Source organism: Octopus sinensis, linkage group LG2 (genome assembly GCF_006345805.1).
Source record: "Octopus sinensis linkage group LG2, ASM634580v1, whole genome shotgun sequence".
NCBI lineage: Eukaryota > Metazoa > Mollusca > Cephalopoda > Octopoda > Octopodidae > Octopus > Octopus sinensis.
Window position 1 is genome coordinate 104,776,148 of NC_042998.1, and position 21,692 is coordinate 104,797,839.

The 21,692-nt window shown below is 36.1% G+C and overlaps 1 protein-coding gene across 4 annotated transcripts in view; it reads right to left on the bottom strand.

The window, feature by feature from the left end:
* The window catches only part of LOC115222431, a 36,733-nt gene that overhangs the window by 12,681 nt on the left and 2,360 nt on the right, over positions 1-21,692 (bottom strand). The window contains exons 2-6 of one of the 4 annotated variants that reach the window (XM_029792633.2): positions 20,659-20,729; positions 17,264-17,326; positions 14,197-14,316; positions 9,789-9,908; positions 2,332-2,451 (exon numbers count right to left, since the gene is read on the bottom strand). In XM_029792633.2, coding sequence (XP_029648493.1) covers positions 2,332-2,451; positions 9,789-9,908; positions 14,197-14,316; positions 17,264-17,326; positions 20,659-20,719 — 484 coding nt within the window. In that variant the 5' untranslated portion in view covers positions 20,720-20,729. The remainder of the gene's footprint in view (positions 1-2,331; positions 2,452-9,788; positions 9,909-14,196; positions 14,317-17,263; positions 17,327-20,658; positions 20,730-21,692) is intronic. The other 3 variants (XM_029792643.2, XM_029792635.2, XM_029792651.2) reach the window with 3 other exon arrangements.

Consider the following 21,692-nt stretch of genomic DNA (forward strand, 5'->3'; position numbering starts at 1 on the left):
CGACGATATCAAACTGGTCGCTCCTCGCGGTAATATAGAGGATCTTCGTCGATGCCTCCACCAAATTTGGAAGTGGTCTAACGATTGGGACCTGTGTCTGAACGTGTCAAAGTGCTGTCATCTGCCTGTCGGCTCTACTCCTGCAACTCAACTTGATTTCGAGCCGGGTCGTCTGCTGCTGGAGAGGACCGATCAAGTAAAGGACCTAGGTATCTTGGTGGATTCCTCCTTTTCGCCTTCGGCCCAGTGCGTCCATGCTGCCAACAAAGCACGCGGAATTCTGTTCTTGATTCGACGGTCATTCGGAATGCTCACAGCAGCCATATTCCTACCACTCTATGTCACGCTGGTGAGACCCATATTGGAGTATGGGATTCAAGCCTCTTCTCCTTATCTCCTCAAAGACATACAGCATCTCGAAAGAGTCCAGAAGCTGGCTACCCGCATGGTTCATGGTCTCAAAAATTTGTCCTACGAAGAAAGGCTGAGGACGCTCGACCTTTATTATCTTGAAAAACGCCGCCGCCGTAGTGATCTCATTCTCGCCCACAACATCATAAGCGGAAAGTGTAACCTCTCGAAAGAGCTGTTCTTCACTCCTGCTCCAGAGCGTCGGCTGCGGGTCATTCCGAAAAGCTCTACCTGCGACGATTTCATCTCAATCGAAGGAGAGGAGCTTTCTCCGTCTGGGTTGCGGATCCGTGGAACAAGCTGCCAGACGAGATGGTAAAGATGCCGACGACCGCTTTGTTCAAAGCCTCCCTGGACCTCAAGTGGCCTAAACTCTTTACATGAACACCACCCTGTACTTAACTCCATGTCCCCCTACATGGCCTTGCTATTTGCTTTTGAGCCAAATTAACTAACTAACTATCTAACTATCTATGTATGCAGGCATCAAATTTTTTTCTCCACTAAATTCGTGTGTTAGACTCATACAAGGAAAAGTAAAGAATGTGTTCAAAGTTTAGATTGTTAGCTGTGTAAATTCAACACATCAATGAGTTTAGGAGTCAATGTACTTTGTTAAAGTTTGATCAGTCTTCGTATTTTTATTAATATATTTGCTTTGTTTATCTTTGGTCTTTGGTATTGACTAAACAAAAGTAAAGTGGAAAAACTTAGAACTTGAGACATTTATCTTTTGTGCATATGTTTATGTGTCCACCCAGCCTTGATTATCTGAGATTATCACTAGACGTTCACTCAACTGTGACAGCTTTAACATACGGCGCCAAACATATTGTAACATGGCATTAAAGAACGGACGTAGCAGGGAACTTACAAAACTTTCTAAACCTTATCACGTGATCATCCTCGATCAATCAAATCGCATGCAAGACAAGTTTTGAGTTGCAATCCAAGACAGTTGCGGCATAAGCTTATGTCTTTCTATCTAAAACTTTTGAAAATCAAATCTGTGAAACCAGTTGTCTTTAAAAATGTTTAAATCTAAATCAATCCAAAGAGAATTTTCAACTTTTATGTGTGTGTGTGTGTGTGTGTGTGTGCGTGCGAGTGCATGTATACAAGAGGGAGAGAGAGAGAGAGAGAGAGAGAATCCAATTACATATATAATTCATGCCAGGCACCTGTCAGAAGAAATTTAGAATTTTACTCTAATTCATAATCAGGAAATTTTATTCTTGATATTGGTATTAAATATCTATTAATATATGGTTCAACTAAGGCAGAGACCTTGCAGAATCGCTAGCATGTCCTGCGTTTAAATACCACGAGGCCGACTATTACTTTTATCATTCGGGTTCGATAAGATAAATACCAGTTGAGTACTGGAGTCTGTGTAATCGACTTACCCCTCCTCCGAAATTGCTACAAAATTTGAAACCATTACTTGGATCGTCGATTTTATCTATTATCTAAATGTCATCTGTTTTATTTATTGGGTTGCAGTCTGCCCAAGACTGATAGAGCAATCATACACTAAATTTTTATTTCGGAGTCTGTCATACATTAACATGACAAAGGTTGGTATGAAGAAAAAAGTGAATTCAAAAACAGTGTTTTTGGAGTGAATATTGCATTAAGTAGTAGTTATTTTAGCAATTGTCAAAGATGAAATCAAATCCAAGTAAATCTGAACTCAGGAACTAAAAAATGGCGAGCATTTTAAATTCAGCAAAATATTTTACTTTCTGTTCTTATAGATTCTGAAATACATTGTTTTCCTCATGTTCCACTACTATATTTAAATTATAGATACTACATTCTAGATTTATTTTATCGAAAGGCATGGCACGTATTATATGATTCTGGCACGTATTATACGATATGAATTTGGAGGAATAAAAAAAGAACCTACAAGCCTACCAGTTATGTCTTCCAGTACATAAAATAGATGTCCTACTCGCTTACAAGTATAAACCAGGCAAGAATATGGCTGTCGTATTTTTTTCCCATGTGGATGACAAACTCCATTTATCCTACAACCTATGAATTAAAAAGACATAAGTTTTTTTTTCTATTATCAACAATGTTCATGAAATACGTTTGTTCTTGTAACACACTTATAAACGATAAATTATCAATTTATCTTCAATGGTGAAATATCCATTTCCATTTCCAACACGGATATCCGTTGAAGGGTGAATACGTTTTCAGTGATAATGAGTTTCAATGTTAGTTTCGAAACGTCTAAAGACTAGGATGCACGAAAAATATCATCTTCATTTAACTGTACAAATATAGATAAATATTATTTCAAAATTAACATAATGTTATTTTTTTAAATTTTAAAGCAACCTAGAATAACAACTGACCAATAAGTGAAGGTATAACTGTATATATGACGACAGGCGACTCACAGTTGACTTCATATACAAATATAAACTATATGTGTATATAAGTGTGTAATTATGTGTTTACAAAATAAGAGATCCAATATAATACAAATGCATGTAATACTATGTAGTACAACCTTAACCGTGTCTCAGTGCTGAACTGGACAGTTCCTACAAAAACAACCAACACAAACAGACAAATAAACCTTTACGTATTAGGTTCGCGTTAAAAATGAATTAAATCATTCAGAGAAGAACTCTTTATGTTTCAAATTACCAGACATTGTTCTTCATACAACACAAGAGATTAAAATGATAAGAATGGAACGAATCAGTGTGGTGATTTCCCACCTTCGAATGGCTTCATCTTTGAATTAAGGACCCCTGAATAGGATTTAATTCGCGCTTAAAAGTGACTAACTCAACAACCGCTCCCAAATGAGGTGCATTTCTTTAAAGAGATAGATAAACGGCTCATCCAGCTCACACACTTCTTTGTACGGCGGCTGATGTTAATAGAAGAAATAGGGACTGGGGGAAGAAGTCGGAACTTTATATTACACATGGAAGAAGAATAGGAAGAGATCAGAAAGGAAAAAGTTTTTTAATGAAAGAGAGTATATAGATTGAGGAAATAGGTAACTGCTAATCTGCGCATGTGTCGCAAGTATCTCTCTATATCATTTGGAACTCGTGTGTGTGTTTGTATGTGTAATACACATGTGCACACAGGATTATAAACACACACACACACACACAAACATACACACACACACACACACACACACACACACACACACATATATATATATATAAACTTACTGTTAACAAAAGTCGGGATGCGTCGCGTTCAGTTACTCAATAAGTGAAAATGCATTAAATATTTAAAAAAACGTACACATAGGAGAGAGAGAAGAAGCCTAATTCTTCATCAGTTGTCGATAACTGATGAAGAATTAAGGTCCTTCTGTGTCTGTCCTGTGTGTACGTCTTTTAGTATTTAATGCATTTTTCATTTAAAATATATATATATATAATGCATCAAGTACAGTACATCACCAACTAGTGAAAAATACGTAAATACATAATGAGAGACAAGTACAGAAGAAAATACCAAAATAAATCTAACCCCTCCTCAGTTGTCGACTGTTAATTACTCCCGGTTTCGAACTTTCAACGACACGATAGGAAAGCTTCACAAAACAGCAGTATCCAAAAATTTTTTAAACATAAAATTTTTAGTGAGTTAGAGCTTCGAACGAACAAACAACGACAGAGTGGACGTACAGATTAAACAGTCGACGAATACGAACATTAATGGCCGTTAAGCGAAGACGCATCGTAATGGGTAATGCCTGGGAGAAATTTTGAAAGGATACAGAATACATAGAAGAAAAGAAAATAGTAGAAGAATCGTTATCGTAACCGTGATGCCAACTTTAAGACAATCAATAAGAAACATTCAATATCTATGGCAGATTTTGTATGGCACCTGAAGGAGGATAAAACAAAGTACAGCATTAATTGGTCCATAGTAAGGTATGCGAAACCATACAATATAATTTCCACGAGATGCTATCTATTCTGTGGACTAACGAGAAGATAATAGAATTTCTGAACGACATCTCAAGCGTACGCATATAAATGTACTCTCCCACAATGCAGTGAGTATGAATTTTGAGCAACCGCTAACTTAATTTGCTTTAAGGTATGGATGACTTAAGTTTACATTTAACTTCTCCATCCTTATAAACATCAAGTAGATAACTAACTCGCTTTGTGATCATGAGTGCACCAAACCTCACGTGTGCGTATGGTTGCATTTTTGCGGATGCTTGTATGAGCGAGTGTACTCGCGCCATGCAGATTGCCCGAGGGCGTTTATACATCCATATCTGTTAACGGCTATTCGTAATACTTTTCTCGCTGGATTGCGTGTTCGTTTCTCTTTTTGCCATCTGTGATTTTATTTTTGATCTTCTATATAAATGAAGATATTTCCTCCCCCTGGCTTCTTTTCTTTCTACAAAACGGAAAGTTACATTGCGGAACAGTCATTTTAAAGAGTTGTATTTATTTATCACCCGACGAGATACATCTGCACCATCGGATGCTCTTGAACTAGTTGTTGAGTGTCCCACCCAAGAGGAATCGACGCTAGATGTGTCGAAACAATTGTCGTGATTAATAATAATATCTCGTATATTCCACCTTCTGCTTTTCAGACTAGTTGAGGGTGTGAGTGATGATGGTCCTAGCATTGAATCTAAGCATCGACGAGAACAGTCTGAGTAGCCTCTTTCAGAGGACCTACAGGTTGAAGATCATGGACAATTTCCAAAAGCCTTTGGCTTGGCAGTACTACAGAGGGGCATTTCCTGTTCGAGACAAGCACTTCAGGCATGGAAGTGCCAAAAGCCGAACTTGCTCGAGATACTTGCAGGGGAACGTAACCGTCTAGGATGCATTAGAGAGTTGTAGGATTGTGTGGAGCAGCTGTGTCGGGAATAAGACGAATTCAGCTGTCTGAGAGTGCATAGCGAATATCGATGCACCACCTTCCTTTTGGAGAAAAGGAAGGCAGATTTTTCTCTGCTTAGTGATTGTGGTAAAAGAGGCTATGTGGTGGGCTAGTTTGAAAGGTTTGAAGACAGGTACATTCCTATCTGGTGAAACCCTCATCAATTTCTTCATCATTTGCTTTCTTTCTCAGTTAACATTATGTCTGGTTTCCAATTCTTTATTTCATGGTCGCACTGAATCATAAAATCCCATAGGGTCTTTGCATTTCGATGATGCCTTCGGGTTTATATTCGTACCACTTTTTTGCTCCGTCAAGTTCATACTCGTTGCAAAGTATCCAATGGACAATCATTGCTATATTGTCATGACGTCTCATATTCTTTCTGGGATAGTGGCGTACATTGAGTGGTAATATGCCATAAGGTTTCACCATTTAGTCCACAAATTCTGTACTTACCACTTTCTGATGTGTTGTCTATTTCCGTTTCCGGTTTTTAATCACTTTTACCCATCCATAGCCATATTTTCTTCTCACTGTATCTTATCTTCAACATCCCTATGAAATTGTCCATGCATTCTTTCCTTTATCTACCTATTTTCAGTTTCATTCATTCTCAAGTGCTTGTACAGTGCTTTATCTTTAAAATCTTCCATCCTACACGAGCCTGACCTTCTTACTTCCAACAATAGTGGTTCTGTGGCATATTTTATATACCATGCTATGTTGTTTTTTTCTGCTCTAATGCTGTGCTCGCATCCACTCAGTTCGCTTCCCCTCTTTTTCTTGGTATATAGTCTGTCTGTGTCACATTTTGGGTGGAGCATACCATATCTAATCAGCAACTTCCTTGTCTTTCTGTCTAAGCTCTTTAGTTCGTCTACTGTCCATGCGATTAGCCCTGCTCCTCTAAGTAGTGAAACCGCCCAGGGGTTAATATCTTCAGTCTTATTCGGTCCGTTTAATTTCTCAGTCTCAGTCTGCGCACGTATTCCACCTTGAATTTTTCCGTCATTTCTCTCTCCATGAATTTATCCATTTCCAATATCCACATGTACTAACAGTCCGTCTCTTCTATCTGCTTCATTACCTCCTCCGACGGTATCGCTAGCTCGTCCATAAATTTAATTTTGCCCCTCTTCATGACTAACACACCACACTTTTTCAGACCGAAGTCCATTCCGATATCAACACTGAAAATATACACCGTATCAACGAAGAAACTGACTTGGGATTCATTTTTATAATAAAGTTTGAGGTCATCCATAAATAACAAGTGGTTGATTTTCTGTTGGCGGCTTTTGAATATATACGCAGCCTTATCATCATTATTATTATTATTATTATTATCATTATCATTATCATTATCATTATCATTATTATCATTATCATTATCATTATCATCATCATCATCATCATCATCATCATCATCATCATCATCATCATTATTATTATTATTATTATTATTATTATTATTATTATTATTATTATTATTGAGTGAGAGAGCAGTGCATGCCATCAAAGTGACATTGTGGTAAAATATACGAAGTCCAGTATACCCATCATGACTACCCGTCTGACAAGGGTACACTAGGCACATGCATCACAACCATATGTGCGCGACATAGTGATCTCATATCAAGATAAACAGCACATGACCTTGCAGGTGGGGCCCAGTTAGAATTTTCTTCTGGTCGAGTAACCCATCCGCTCAAAAGGTCCCTGAATAAGGGTTGTTTAAGGATGTTGAACGTAACACCCATATTTCCAGAGGTGAATTATTCAAACCCCAAAGAATCCCTCTCAACACATGACTATGATGCTCCCGCACTACATCTGCTCGTGATCAGAGATACACATATCGTCAGCCACTAAGGGACATGCTGAACTGGTTACGGTCAAACAACTGACAAGCAAATCTGTGGTATTGAGCAGAATATTTGCTGTAGCTCATCTTTTATACCAAGACAAACCAATGTACATGATAACACTTCCAATCAGTTAAAAATCAACAGCCATGAGAGCCACTGTCTGGTACTGCATCAGGGCATATATTATTATTATTATCATTTACTTTTAATCTGCATGTTTGATGCAATCACTTGCCGGGGCACACCCAGCGCCCTAGGGCAAGTGAAGGTTAAGAGTTGTTGAAATATAGCTGAAAGCTTGGGGAGAGGAAGTAGAGAAATATCTCCATGTAATACAACACAAACATTTACATTGATAGGGTTTTTCTAAGGATGTGGGCAGTACTTGTTAGCACAATCTTTTGGATTTCCTTGAGACATGGTTCTCCAGGGATATTGTCTAGATGTTTCTGACATCCCTTTTTTTATCATACCAAGGGCACCTACAATAACAGGAACAGTTTTTGTTTTAAGATTCCACATCTTTTGTGTTTCGATTTCCAGGTCCTTATATTTACTAAGTTTGTCAAATTCCTTTACAGATATGTTTTTATCAGTGGGGATGCTTACCTCTATTAGTCTGATATAAAATTTCTTTGCATCTGTCTTAAAAAATTTATTTTGTCGATAAAATTTGTTTCTTTTGTCATACCTTCTAAGCCGTTGGGCTTTCAACTGTATCCGTTGTTTCAACAGTTCCTTAGTTGCAGGGAGGTTTATGAGATCTTTGATTTTATATTTTTGCTTGATTTTTCTAGCTTTTCTCGACTTAATATTCACTCCTCTAGCAAGCTCATCGAGAACTGAAACATCCGTCCGCAGAGATTCAATCTCTTTTTGTATCGCTACTTTCCACTTAGGAGGTTCATTGACATGCCTGGCCTTTTTCTTTGTCATCTTAATACCTAGTTGGGTAATTACTACTTTAGCAGTGGAATAGATGAGATTATTTAATGTTGTCAGATCATTCCCCTTATTTCTTAAGGGGCAACGTTATATGTCATCATTGTGTTGTTATTCCTTGTGCCGTTTGAAAACTTTGGTAGCGGTTCTCTATTTAACCATATTATTATTATTATTATTATTATTATTATTATTATTATTATTATTATTATTATCATTATCATTATTATTATTATTATTATTATTATTATTATTATTATTATTATTATTATTATTATTATTATTATTATCCTCATCATTATTATCTAAGGCGGTGAGCTGGCAGAATCGTTAGTCGATGGAGTCGATGTAATCGATTCATCACCACAACGAAAATTACTGACCTTACGGCAAAATTTGAAACTATTATAATTATCATTATTACCGTCCATTCAGAACAGATTTACGCTTCGCACTAAAATTCTTTTTTATAAGCATTTTCTTGCAGAACGTTTCTATGTGATTGCTTAACCGACATATATACGGTTCCGAATTTGTTGGCAGTGTGTCCGCGAGCGTTCTGATAATTCTTTCTAATTTTTGCACAAGTCCTGCAATTCTGAGCGGGTTGGACAAGTCGATTACATACCCGCTCAGTATTTGATTTGTACTTGTTCTATTGACTCCAAAAGTATTAGACGCAAAGTCAGCCTCAACTGGATTAGAACTCAGAGCATGAAGACCAACGAAATATCAGCAAGTATTTTGCCTAACGTGCTAAGGCTCTTGCCAGCTTACTGCATTTAGGCCACTATACGTAATGATTTATGGTTATTAATTGTAGCACATATAGCTGCTTTCTCCTCTCTTACTTCAGTTCCTGACGAGACAAACTTAGAATATCATCCCATTATGGTCAATAAAATGAATGTAAGTCATGTTCTGAGACCAATTCAATCGATTCTGTACTACTTTAGGATGTGCTTCTTTGCATGCACATTTTTCAGAAAGAATTCAGAACAAGTAGCGCTTAAGATATATTTCATGGGGTATCAGTAATGAAAGAAAAACAAATCTGTCGATTTATATATATGAGAAATAGAAAATAAACAGAAGTTTATATTATAGCTCCTACGCGCGTTTCCTCTTTATGGTTGTTTAGCACACTGCGGCAAGTATTCCAACTCAATTTAGTCACTGAACGTATAATCAGATAACACTTTATTGCATAGGTACTAATTTATATTTATTTATTTATCTTTATGAATGCTAAAAATAATATTGAAAATTCTAAGACCTGGCCACATTTAAAACGAGAAAAAGCATGACTTAAATGTATACATGTTAAAGTTTTACCTGTCTATTGGTATTGTTTTTTAGTCTCTGCTAAACGTTGATCAAGTAGACTTATGATCAAAGATAGTCCAAAGATAATTGCGTACGTTGAGGAACGCAATACCAAATAATTTCCTTCGTTTGATAAGAATGTAGAATGTGAATTGAGCACGATTTGTCTACTCTTTCTGTAGGCAGCTATTCTTTGTCCCCTGGTAGCTGCTTAATGAACTTACATGAGGATTTTGAAAGTGAACATATTTCTATTGCTCGAAATTCATAAATTTCACATAGATAAATTTCATTATTCAACTGATAAAACCGAAGTTTTTAACATACCTGTTGGTTCTTTTTTCCACTTATATCCAGTAAATGATGAATACGTACAAGTAAGTCTGTTACATGTCTTTAAATTTATAATTTTACCACTCCTATAGCATCTGTGATTCAATCTACAGCCTGGAAAAATTAATAAGTGAATTTCTTATAATCACAAAATATTGTTCAGAAAATATAGAAATCTTTCTCAACTAATCAAATTGAAAATATTGAATATTCACTTAAGATTAATTAAGTTACTTATGTTTTATATTTGGATTCTGCTAGAATGTTTCAGTGCAGCGATAGCCAGCTTATTGAAACAATAAAATGGGATACAAAGGTGGATATTTATATTGGTTTGTGCAACCTTTAACATGAGTACAGAGACCCTAACACGCAAACACAGATACACAAAGATAAAACATACATAACTACACAAGTGTGTATGTGTGTATATGTATGTGTAAGTGTGTATATATGAATAGTTCAGATTATCATCTATCTGACAGCCAGGAATTAAGATATATGTGTGTGAGTGTAGATATGTGTATGTGCATATTTATATGCACTCACACACACACATATATATAAATATACATGCATTCATACATACATACATACACACACACACACATACACACACACACATATATATATATATGGAGGCGCAATGGCCCAGTGGTTAGGGCAGCGGACTTGCGGTCGGAGGATCGCGGTTTCGATTCCCAGACCGGGCGTTGTGTGTGTTTATTGAGCGAAAACACCTAAAAAAGCTCCACGAGGCTCCGGCAGGGGATGGTGGTGATCCCTGCTGTACTCTTTCACCACTCTAAAAGGCGGTGCTCCAGCATGGCCGCAGTCAAATGACTGAAACAAGTACAAAAAAAAAAAAAATATATATATATATATATATATAATTTCAACAATTGAGGGTAAAATTAATTAATTAATCAATTTCACCAAGTATTCAGTATGCAAAGGGACCATTTAAGGCGAATTCAAATTATTACATTATATAAAAGGGCTTAGTAAAATAAATTACTTTGCCGCATACTGAACTCATTAGAAATAGCAGCTAAAAAAACCTTTTTTTAAACTATATCTAATACTTAAAGAAAACCTCTCTCATATAGTGTTTGCTCAATTCAACTCACGAAAGTATGGGGGTAGAGATATTAAAAAATCAAATGCAAAGGTTATTTGAGAACGTACGTTTCAAGATTAGTCAAACTCGACATTTCTATCATCAGCTCAGAACTCCCTGGTTTGGATTTGAAAACATGTGTTTGTGTTTTCAAATCCAAACCAGGGAGTTCTGAGCTGATGATAGAAATGTCGAGTTTGACTAATCTTGAAACGTACGTTCTCAAATAACCTTTGCATTTGATTTTTTAATGTCTCTACCCCCATACTTTCGTGAGTTGAATTGAGCAAACACTATATGAGAGAGGTTTTCTTTAAGTATTAGAAATAGTTTTAAAAAAGGTTTTTTTAGCTGCTATTTCTAATGAGTTCAGTATGCGGCAAAGTAATTTATTTTACTAAGCCCTTTTATATAATGTAATATATATATATATATATATATATATATATATATATATATGGAACAAAAACGCGATAGAGGGAGTTAAAACAGTCGGACAATTGACGACACAAAGGCGGACAAGAGAAACAACATTTAGGACAGGCAAAAAAGACAGTTCATTCGTGGCATTCTTTCTTCGGTCAAGTACCAGAAGTCAGGACCATTTCGGACAGTTACACTTGAGATGGTTCGATTTGGTTGTCCCCAAAAAAGTCCAAGCTAAGAGCCCTTTGGAAGAAAGCTAGCGAAAGTGTACGGCAACAAAGACAACAAAAAACAAACAAAGAAAAAACGGAGGACATGGTACAGAAATACGAATACAAACAACAAGAAATAACAACAGGCGTCTTTCGACTAATAACGATTCAAATTGAGCTGGCGTGTATGTAGTGAAAGCCTAAAGGCAGGAACCTGGTAGATGGACACAAGACGTGTTGACAGTCGGCAGTCAGGCCAAGAAAGAAAGATCGTGGCTGGCTGGACACCGGTCACGTGAAAAGAGGAGAAATGAGTAGGGGACAGCGGAATTGAAGGATTAGAAAAAGATCAGAAACAAAGGGAAAGGTGCAGGGGAGAAAAACGAGTGGGAAAGTGGGAAATAGTGGGAGTTAAAGAAAGAGGGCGAGGAAATGTGAGAGAAGGAAGAAAAATGAGAGGGAGAATAAAAGATAGAGTAAGGGTCGTACAAAATTTAGATACATACCTACTATAAGGTGAGCACAAGGCTGAACATACGCCGCTATATATATATATATATATATATGCTTAGAGAAGCATACCGTGCATATATACATGGAACAAAAACGCAATAGAAGGCATTAAAATGTTGGACAGATAGACGACAGAAAGGCGGACTAGAGAAACAACAATTAGGGGAGGCAAAAAAGGCGGGTTATTCGAAGTAGGTCGTTTTCTTCATTTATTTTATAAAACGGAAATATTGTGAATTTTCCTTGTGCACAGGTGTCTAAGTGCTCGCTGCACAGTATGCTTTTCTAAGCGAGAGATGTTTTATTTGGTGTCTATGCACATTTGCACGTTTGGTTAATTTTGTTTTGGTTTCTCCAACATAGTTTTCCTTGCATTGTGGGCATGTGATACATTATATCATTATATACAGACGATAACACAGCTGGTTTGAGGTTCATTACTATTGTTTCGGGCGTTAATTAATTTTCGTTGTGGTGATGAATCGATCACATCGACTCCAATGTTCAATTGGTACTTATTTTATCGACCCCGAAAGGATGAACAAAAATATATCATGTAAAAAGTTTGTTTTCCTCGAGTGGAATAAGAGTAAAATTTAATAATTAGGACTCTTCACATAAGTAGAACGTCGTGGAAGTTGACTCTCCCATCTTGGGGCAGGGTCAACTGCAACTGAAACAGTCACAGTGAACCTCAAACCATTTCTGTTATTGTTTATAGTTCACCACTTTCAGAACTTCTCCTGCTTTTGGATCACTAGCGTTTAGTCAACTGTGGGATACGTGCCATAATGGTACTCCTGTGTGACTTTCGTACACGTTGTGTATTCGGCCATAACATGGTGGGATAAATTCGTATGTACTTTAGTCCGTACACATTGTTAGTGCACAGGTGCGCCATCTCTGACTCTGTCTGGATGCTTTTACTATGTAATTACCTTGATTCTATTGGATCCTGAAAATCTAACCCACACACACATACATAAATACATACATACATATACATATATATATATGCATACATACATACATACATACATACACACACACATATATATATATAAATATTTATATATATATATATATATATATACGTGTGTGTGTCTGTGTGTACACACACACACGCGCGCGAAAAGTGTTCATTAAAGATTTCCCGTATCTTTATCCTTTGAAGGCAGATCGAGAAATTACTTTTTTGTAACCAAACACTTTGGTAGACTATGGTAGATTATGCCATATAAAACATCTTTTACTTTTAGTGTTGTTGAGAAAAGTTTGTATTTTCAAAGTTGTCGTATTTCGGTAATTTCAGCCAATCAAGGACAGGAAGTCTATTGTTGGGGTACCTGGTGAAGTAATCTACAGTTACCTTGATACTTTTGTGGATGGGGTTAGCTACGTGCTGGATGCTCCCTATTATGCTCCTCTCTGTTTTTACATTATCATTCCTAGAGTTGGTCTCAACTAGAATATTAACGTCATTTACACACCTACAGTAATATAAAAGAGTTTTGGACTGTTCTGAAGTCTTCTGTCTCACCAGGTCATGAAAATGCAGGCCACATCTCCAGCTACACCGACACCAATGGCTGAACCTTGAACCTGCATGTATAATTTCCTGTTAAACTTTACTATGTGGTTCTTCTATGTGGTTTTTATACTAGCCCCTGTTGCATGTGCAATCATTCTTTTCGCCTGATTGTTGTTCTCAGTGTCCAGCCACTCCAGCGCTCTGCGTTGCTTTTCTTCACTGCTGAGGTGATTGTGGGTGGTCTTCCCCTCTGTAATCTGATGGGTGCAGAATCTACTAAAGTCATGGTTGTCTAGATAGTTGCTGTCATAGCTTAGTTTAAGAAGGAGTCCCAGTTCCCTCGTGTTGACTGCACGGAACTCTACTTCAGTCTCACAGATAATCTCAATGTGGAAAAATGCTGAAGAAATGCATTGAGAGTGAAGTAGAGTTCTGTGTTCAAACATATTCTGCCATACACGGCTCTCAACATCTACTACTATGTTTGAATATGTTTAAATAATAGATATAACTTTCTATACCTAATTATCGAAAAATAGTAAATTCTGGCACGTATTATATGATATAAATTTAGAAAAGAAAAAAGAACAACAAGCCTACCAGTTGCTTCATACCGCACATTAGATAGATCTCCTTTTCGTTCACAAACATAAACCATGCAAGAAAGGGCCTGTTTTATTTTTTTCCCATATGGCTGACAAACTCCATGTATCCAACAACCTATGAATTAAAAAGAAACACAATGAGTTTTGTATGTTTTCTATCAACAATGTTTATGAAATACATGCTAGTTCTTGTAAATTATCAAAGAGTGAGTTCCATTTTCAATGATAATGAGTTTTAATCGTAGTTCTAAACAAGGCAGCGAGCTGGCAGGATCTTTTGCACTCGGGAAAAATGCTTAGCGGCATTTTGCACGTCTTTGCGTTTTGAGTTCGAATTCCACCGAGCTTTGCTTTCATCATCTCTAGGTCGACAGTATGAGTACCAACTGAGCACTGTGGTTGATTTAATCAACTTGTCGCCTACCCTGAAATTGCTGACCTTGTGCCAAAATGTGAAACCAACATTAGTTAAAACTAGGATGCGTGAGAAAATGTCACCGTTTTTGCTGCAAAATTATACATAAATATGTTTTTTTAAATTTAAATGTTATTATTTCAAATTTTGAGTATAACAATTGATCAGTAAGTAAATGTATAACTGTATATAAGACGACAGGCGAAATTGAAATTTGACTTGGTATATAAAACAAAAGAAAATGCGAGTTTCTTTCTTTTTACTGTCAAGAAAGGTAACGACTGAACAAATAAGTAACTGCTAATCTGCGCATTTGTCGTTGTATGTGTCTCACTATATCGTTTGGTGCATGAACATGTGAGTTTGTGTGTCTCTGATTGTGTGTGTGATACATATGCGCAAATTTATATTCACCGACACCAGGATTTTTACCTAACATTTCAAATCATATGCCATGCATATCTGGTTTTATATCAAAGTGATCGTGTCCTAGAGACATGCCTTAGCAAAAATGACTTTTCAACAGGCTGAACGCCAACCCCGAATTTCTAAATCTCTCTACTCTGAAGACGGGGACCGAATTTATCGTAATGTCTATATGTATCCACTATTGATTGCATATTCTCGACTTTTTGTGAACTACATCTGCCAACATCATTTCGTAATTCTGAATCCCCAGAAACAGCTGTCGGACCTATAATACCATGCCTTCTTCCCCTAGTTTTCTGTGTCATTGTACTCTGTAAATCTGCTCTGTTCATATACAAATATCTATACATGACTTTCCATCGTCTGAATATTTTCAGTCTTTTTTTCCCACTATTTACATATATGTATGTATGTATGTATGTATGTATGTATGTATGTATGTATTATGTATGTATGTATGTATGTATGTATGTATGTATGTATGTATGTATGTATGTATATATTATGTATGTATGTATGTATGTATGCATGTATGTATATACGATATTCTGGTATTGTGTTCCTCTTTGTTGGGAATCTATAGGTATTGGTTTTTAAAATTGAATACTATTTTCTATTAGTAGCTTTCAAGTCGTTCTTCTCTAGTATCTACATCATAAATAATTTTCCTGATTAGACAATATGGAACAATACTTTATGAATGTGCTATATGTCATTATTAGAAGTTCAGGTACGGATGTGTATAATTTATATCCTTTTTGATGTTGATATTTTTAAATACTATTATATTGAGAAATTATTATTTTGCATAGCTCATCTTCGTGCATTTCAAAGTTGGATGTAGATTGTTTAGCTAGAAGTGACTTCTTCCAAACAGCAGATTTTCTCCGAATTAGAAAACAATCATCTTTTCCGTGCACCCTGTCTATATTCTTTTTAATGTGTACCATAGGTTTCTTCTACTCTTTGATAAGCTCTTGTCTAGAGTTTCCCATTACTGAATTTTCATAAACTGCAGCAAATTTGCTCCCATTACTACGTTTCTAATTTAAAGTTAACTTTCCGCGTTGTAAAAATAATGGTATAGCTATGGGGAATCCAATGGAAATTACTTCTCTGTTTTTCGATCTAATATTTAATTACCACTATTGCTAAATCACGTGGAAAATTTGTATTGTGGTTTACTACAAGAAATTTAACCAGCACCGAATTTGCTCTGTTGTTTTAGATAGAATGGGAAAGCAATGTCATCCCGAATGAATTTCAGTATGTGGGTGTATAGAGGTTTCAAAATTACATCAGCAACATTGCTTAGTTGATGGGTAGATCATACCGGACTAACTATGAGAGATCTAAATTTTGGGTACGTTAGTTGTAGCAATTTTATGTATTCACCTCCTTGTTCCTTTTTTGCGTGTTGTATTTCATATGACATGTATTTGTTAGTTAGCCATAAATGTTGTCAGGTTTGGGTTCAAAATTCGTAATACATTCACTTTTATAAGTGGTGGTTTATGACGTTTTGAAACCAGATTATCAGGCTGCTTTATATTGTGGTGGTCTACACTTGTGCATATTTCAGAGTAAATGGTTGTTCTTCAACTAATCTTCATCGAAATACTGATAATATTCAGCATCCATTATGACAATGACAATAACACCACTCCTATCTGCTTCTTTAGTCACTATTGTATCATCCTTTTGGAGACGTTTAAGTGTAGACTCTCAAATTTGGAAAATACTTCATCTGACACTATTTCATCTGCTTAAGCGGGAATTAGGAACAGACATCAATATACTAGTTTAGACGTGTATTTCTTCTCCTTAGCATCATAGATGATAAGCACAGTGACACAGTTGAAACATATTAACCGGGTCAACCTGTTGATAAGGTGTGTAAAACTATGGGTTGCAAATGATGTCATCCGATTGTAGGACGAGTGTTTCTGCGTCGTTATCTTACTTTTCCATATCCTACGAAGAAATTCTATTATTATACGTAAAAACAGCAAATAATAAATTTGGCAGTGTATGCAAAGCGTCGTAAAACAGGAATTAATAATTAGAGACACATTTAACAAAGCCTAGCAACGTCAGCAAGATATTTACTATTTCGTGTGTTTGAGGGAAGAGACAACTGTATCTAGAAATATAACGAACAATAGATATAAAAATGCAAAGAAATGCAATCAAAAGTAAGTATGTCAAATAAACTAACCCTTGTATCTAGTTGAATAGATTCCGTTAGTATTTTCTTTTTTCACGCATGGTTTTGATAAACCTAAAAAGTATAAAGAGTCGAGAAAATAAATAATTAATAGTAAATGAGTGGTAAATATAAGAAGGTAAATAGTTGGCTTTGGACGTGTTAACCCACACATTTACGCGTGCGCGCACGCACGCACACACGCACGCACGTACGCACACACATTGTCCAATATATTATTTGAAAAACTTTTCTAGAATTAGAAGTAATCAATTTAAAATTAACATGATTTATCCCTATATAGATAAAATCATTACAGCGGAGCAATAATAATAGAACTGTATGAAGAACAACTGTATTGATATCACAGTAAAATTGAATATTAATTCCATGCGACCAGCTGCAATACCTGTATTGTATACGTGAACAGCTAATGGAAAGTTGTGGTACTTAATCTTCCACAAAAGAATTTTCGTTCTAATGTGGTGCGGTCAGTTGAAGTACGAAAAAGAAACGGTTGGGTAATTTACTACTCTAGGGTACACTCACAAGCACTTTCGCACACAATCTAATTATAAATTAGATCAGAGCACCTAATTACAAATTTACACACATATCTTAATTGAATTTATAATTAGATTTGCACCTCCCTTTTTAGACAAAATGAACTTAAATAATATCATTGATGAGTAATGTTCCTCCACTATTACTTCTGTTTAGCCCCTCTCTCTCTCTCCTCTCTCTCTCTCTCTCTCTCTCTCTCTCCCTCTCTCTCTCTCTCTCTCTCTCCCATGATGGTATACTTGGCCTGTGGAATCCTCGCCTGACACGATGTTCCAATAGCGATGTTCTAGAAACAGCTATTAGAGACTTTGTACACCTTTTTATTATATAGCTAAATTAAATGCCCTCGTCAAATCTTGCCAAACCGTCTGCTTATTATTTCTGTTTTTATCTACACACACACATATAGACTTTGAAATCGAATGAAACTCTTTTCACGTAGCTGGATTAAATCCTTCAATTACGATATGGTCTGTTGATCTTTCGTTTCAGTATGCAGCACCAGTTTGTTCAGTTAATCAACACGTTTTTTATTACCAAGCATTACATTCTTGTATCAAACAACTAATTAAATTAGTGACAAAAAATTTTTAAACTTCATTAGTATGTTAATAATATTTAGTTTTATGCATACTCATAGTACATTATATCAAAATAGAGTAGGTTTATTTTACTACATCTAGTAGGACTGAAACAGTTCATTTTTCGTAATTTTTCTACACATTTAAACAGAAGTCAGTAGATTCCGTTGATAGTTATTTATGAGTAATAATTGTATATTTCTTTTTGTATTTGTTGCTTAGTAATTAATATTGTTTTATTTTGGAATGGTCAGTTTCTTTTCCAACATAACGCAAGCGTTGTTCTGCTTTTCTTTTAATTACTGTGTCAGAAGGAAGGATTAGTCCTCATGCTATTTACAGCCTTCCCCTTGAGACTAGGAAGTTTGATACCGTTAATGTTCCGGTTCAACTGTTACAAGTCAACAGCTGCAGGATATATATGATAAATTCCAGACAACCGATGTTCTGGAAAAAAATAGGACTGGAAATAGCGGTTCCTACAAAGCTAAGAAGTTGGATAATACAAGAGTGATGAAAGCTGAATGGATCAGGAGTGCCTTACTGAAGGAGGTACAAGACTAACCAGCTCTGAGGTATAGGGGCTATTATAGTAGCAATGGGAGAGTAGAGTTGTCACTCTTATTGGCCAGATGAACGGAACATGTCTGTGAGTGATTTAATGCCAATCAGTTGATTGGTTCTTTTTCTGTATGAGGGCCATTACGAGTGTGTGTGTGTGTGTGTGTGTGTGTGTGTGTGTATGCATGCGTGTGTGTGTGTGTGTGTGTGTGCGTGCGTTCACGTAACAATAGCACCATCTCAGATTGGCGCAGTTTAGGGTGGAATTGGACGCACGAATTAGATGCACTAAAGTGTGCTTCGAAATGCCAGAGTACATTTCCGTAAAGATTGAAAAGTAAAGGAGTTCATTTAGTATGTGGTAAAGTTTTTATCATAGTACTTGAATGCACTGGAAGGAACATTGTCTGAACCACTGGATCTGTTGATCTGAAATAAGAGTAGCATGATGTGTATGCAGCACAGTGGAAACCTTGGTCGAATTGAAGTAGATGAATTTAGAGAGAACTGGTCACATGTGCTCAGTGTGGAGTTAGACGCAAAATGGGCTGAGAAAATGAAAAATTTCTGCATACATTTATTTCTCACAGAGTCATTATTGTTGAGAGGTGGAGGAAAAGAGCATTCTGCAAAGTTGGTGAAAATTCTTTTCGCAAGAGACCAGAAAGATTGGATGCAGCTTTGGAGTCTGGAATGCTTGAGAGCTGTGCTATGCACGAGGCGGTCCTTTGCAGACTGGATAGGGGTCTTATGGGAAATGGATTGTACATTTACGCTCAAGAATGATATAAAATATGATATAAGGGATCTGATAAGCCATTCATGTGTGACTAATGTGTCGGTGTTTAAAAGGATGGGGAACCGAGATGCTTGAATCTATGTTTTTATTTTTGGTATCATAAGGAATTATAGAAGGCTGTGATACGTGGATAGGTTATGGAAGTCCAGACCAGAGATCTGGCCCGAAAGCCTACAGCTGCATGAATTCTACGAAAAGCACACTCAAGGTCGTAAGGGTCATGTTTAACCTACCTCCTTCATAAAAGGGCGGAATATCTACACTTTATGAACGGGGAACACTAATCAGTTTATCAAATTTTATTATTACACTGCTGTGAACTTTTCAATGACTTTTCAAGCTACGGATATTTATTTCTCTTACGTTTGTTTTGCTGTCTTATATAAAGCAGTCGTGTGTTGTTCAGGTTGCGTGTGATTTGGTGTGTCATCGTGTTAATGTTTTGTTTCCATGAATACAGCTTTATTTTTTTGTTTTTCATTTTATTTCTGCTTTTCTTGGTACAACAATAATCACGCAAATGAAAATATGAAAATATAAATGGGCGCAATGTAAACAAAGCAGAAACACGACAACATAACACGCACATGGGTCTTGATCACCTATACATATATAATACTCGGCAACAGAGCGAAAACCAGTTGGAGAATGAGAAGTCATGAATAGAAGTCGTTACAATTTTGTGCTTAAATATTTCTAACAAACTGGTTAGTAAAATAGGCAACAACCTGTACTAAAACCTGTGCGATTGTTTTATATGATCAGAAAAATCTTACTCACGTAAGTAGAACTAATGTGTTGCAACATCAAACTGGAACCTGTAGTTATAGGCTGTTCACAGATGAAAGTGACAAAGGATTATGGAGTTTACCTATTTACATGAGATTACAGTGTTTACCTACCTTGCGATGTTGCTGGTGTGTATGCTACACATAGGCTGATTAAGAGCAGCAAACACCTCATCTTTTTTTTCCTGAAAGGAAAATTATCACAAAAGTAAATGTTATGTACACACACACACGCACACACACACACACACACACACGCACACACACACACACACACACACACACACACACGCACACACATACACACTAACACACATACACACACACATTTTTATACACACACACATATGTATGTATATATATATTAAGGTAATAAAGTTACTATCTGGTCATAGAGTGACCAATGGTTCCACATCCACGAAAGCTGTAGCTTCGCGGACAACTCTTCGGATTAGAGTCTGATGAAGCGTCCGCGAAGCTACAGCTTTCGTGGATGCAGAACCATTGGTCACTCTATGACCAGACATTAACTTTTTAACTTTAATACGTTACTGCTCTATACTTTAGCGTGTGCTTCTCTTTCGGATATATGATATATTGACTATATATATATATATAAACTGCTGGATCTCACTCATAAGGGAATCTTAGATTCTGTATGAACTCTATGTTTGGAAGGACCCATTTAAAATTCTGTTGGACTTTTGGACTTTACTCATAGGGTATTGGAATATTACATATATACCATTCTGCCTAAAAAATGGATTTGCAACTTCAATATCCATACATATCTTGCATCTATTTTCTTTCCTCCCCCTCACTCTCTATTTTGTATCACATCTAAACTAACTATGACTTAATCATCCTCTCACACCGTCTCCGATGAAGGGATATAATTAATAAATATCTGGAAACAGCTGTAAGACCTTCTATCTATAAATGTTCTACTTTCTACACAGCCTTGGTTTTTTATTTTATTACGCAAAAATTCTTTTATATATATATATATATATACATGAATGTATGTATAAACATATATATATATGCACGTATGTACATACACATACATAATATATATATATATATAAATATATATATATATATATATACATATACACACACATGTATGTATACACACACACATATAC